This window comes from Triticum aestivum, chromosome 1A (genome assembly GCF_018294505.1).
Source record: "Triticum aestivum cultivar Chinese Spring chromosome 1A, IWGSC CS RefSeq v2.1, whole genome shotgun sequence".
Classification (NCBI taxonomy): Eukaryota; Viridiplantae; Streptophyta; class Magnoliopsida; order Poales; family Poaceae; genus Triticum; species Triticum aestivum.
The window spans coordinates 550,204,753-550,205,968 of record NC_057794.1 but is presented as its reverse complement, the minus strand read 5'-3'; the positions used below and the strand labels follow the sequence as shown (position 1 = coordinate 550,205,968).

The window sequence follows — 1,216 nt, the reverse complement described above, 5'->3', positions numbered from 1 at the left end:
CCAAAATGCACACCTTTGAGATACCCTTGTGTGCTAAATCAGTCGAACAACATACCCAATCCAATCGAATAAAAACATTTCCAAAGGATGCATATATGCATTAGCAATGTGGTAACTAGGCATAGACTCGCAACCATGATTTAACAGTACTGATCATACAATGATGGGATGCCAAGAGATAACCGTTCTGAGAACTTTCATGCTATTCTTGCTTTTTCAGAGATCTTCTTTTTCTGATCGAGCAAATTCACAACAAAGATGCCAAGACCTAACACATCGATACACGCACATCCTTGCCGTTGCAGGACTTAGGAGCACCACATAACACCACACAAAACTTCAACATCCAAACTAACCGTCAGCAAAATCAACCTGAAACTTCTGAACAACTTACACCCTATGAACACACACACACACACACACCAAAGAATCTGTCAAGCCTAGCCTAGCTACAAACGAGAACCGAACGCCTATGGACTATGGTCAGTCATGGTAGCAGAGGAGCATGACGACGCATCGCTGGATGATGTAGAGCCTGGCCTTTTGTTGCCTCAACATCCTGCTGATCCTTCCTCTTCCTGACCGCCTTTGCTTGCTGCCATGGCTCTTCACCTTGTCCATACTGGCTGAACAGAGCAGGAGGGTGGCTGAACTAGGTGAGCTGGAGGGCTCCCTGCTCTGCTCTCCCACTGCTACTGCTGGGTGGATCTGTCTCTGCTGTGGTTGTGGCCAAATGTGCAGCATTTGGCGTGCTTATATAGGAGGGTCAAGGCCAAATGGCACAGTGACAGGCTCGCTCACATGATCCTCACCTCTTTGCCTACTTGCGCGTATAAAAATCTGGTGATAGAGATTAGAGAGACAGCGAGGCATTGGGCAGAGAGATGGGAATGGGGGCATATACCCCTTGTAGAAGTGTGGAGCTGCTACGCAGGCACCCTCTCTCAAGGTGACAGCTGATTCGAATGCGAGTAAATTTGCCCCTGTATACTGAACTAACATATATGTGATGCTGCTGCCAGTTTTCCGATTATACCATTTAGCATCAGGAAATTTTACTGTCAACTTCAGGAACAATAATCTTTTCTAGAGCAAATAATAATTTTTCCATGAGCCATGTACTACAACTTAACCTGTTCGTTCTTCTAAACAAAGCTTAATCTGCTCGTGTTACAGCTACTTTGAATTTTGAGCAAATTTGCAACCTACTCTTGCT

The 1,216-nt window shown here is 45.2% G+C and overlaps 1 protein-coding gene across 1 annotated transcript; it reads right to left on the bottom strand.

Annotated features, from left to right (window-relative positions):
* Positions 1-266: 266 nt before the first annotated feature.
* LOC123180508 (small polypeptide DEVIL 4-like) lies at positions 267-720 on the bottom strand. The gene has a single exon (XM_044592577.1). It carries the CDS (start codon positions 619-621, stop codon positions 484-486), a length of 138 nt encoding a protein of 45 aa, XP_044448512.1. The 5' UTR covers positions 622-720; the 3' UTR covers positions 267-483.
* Positions 721-1,216: the final 496 nt, after the last annotated feature.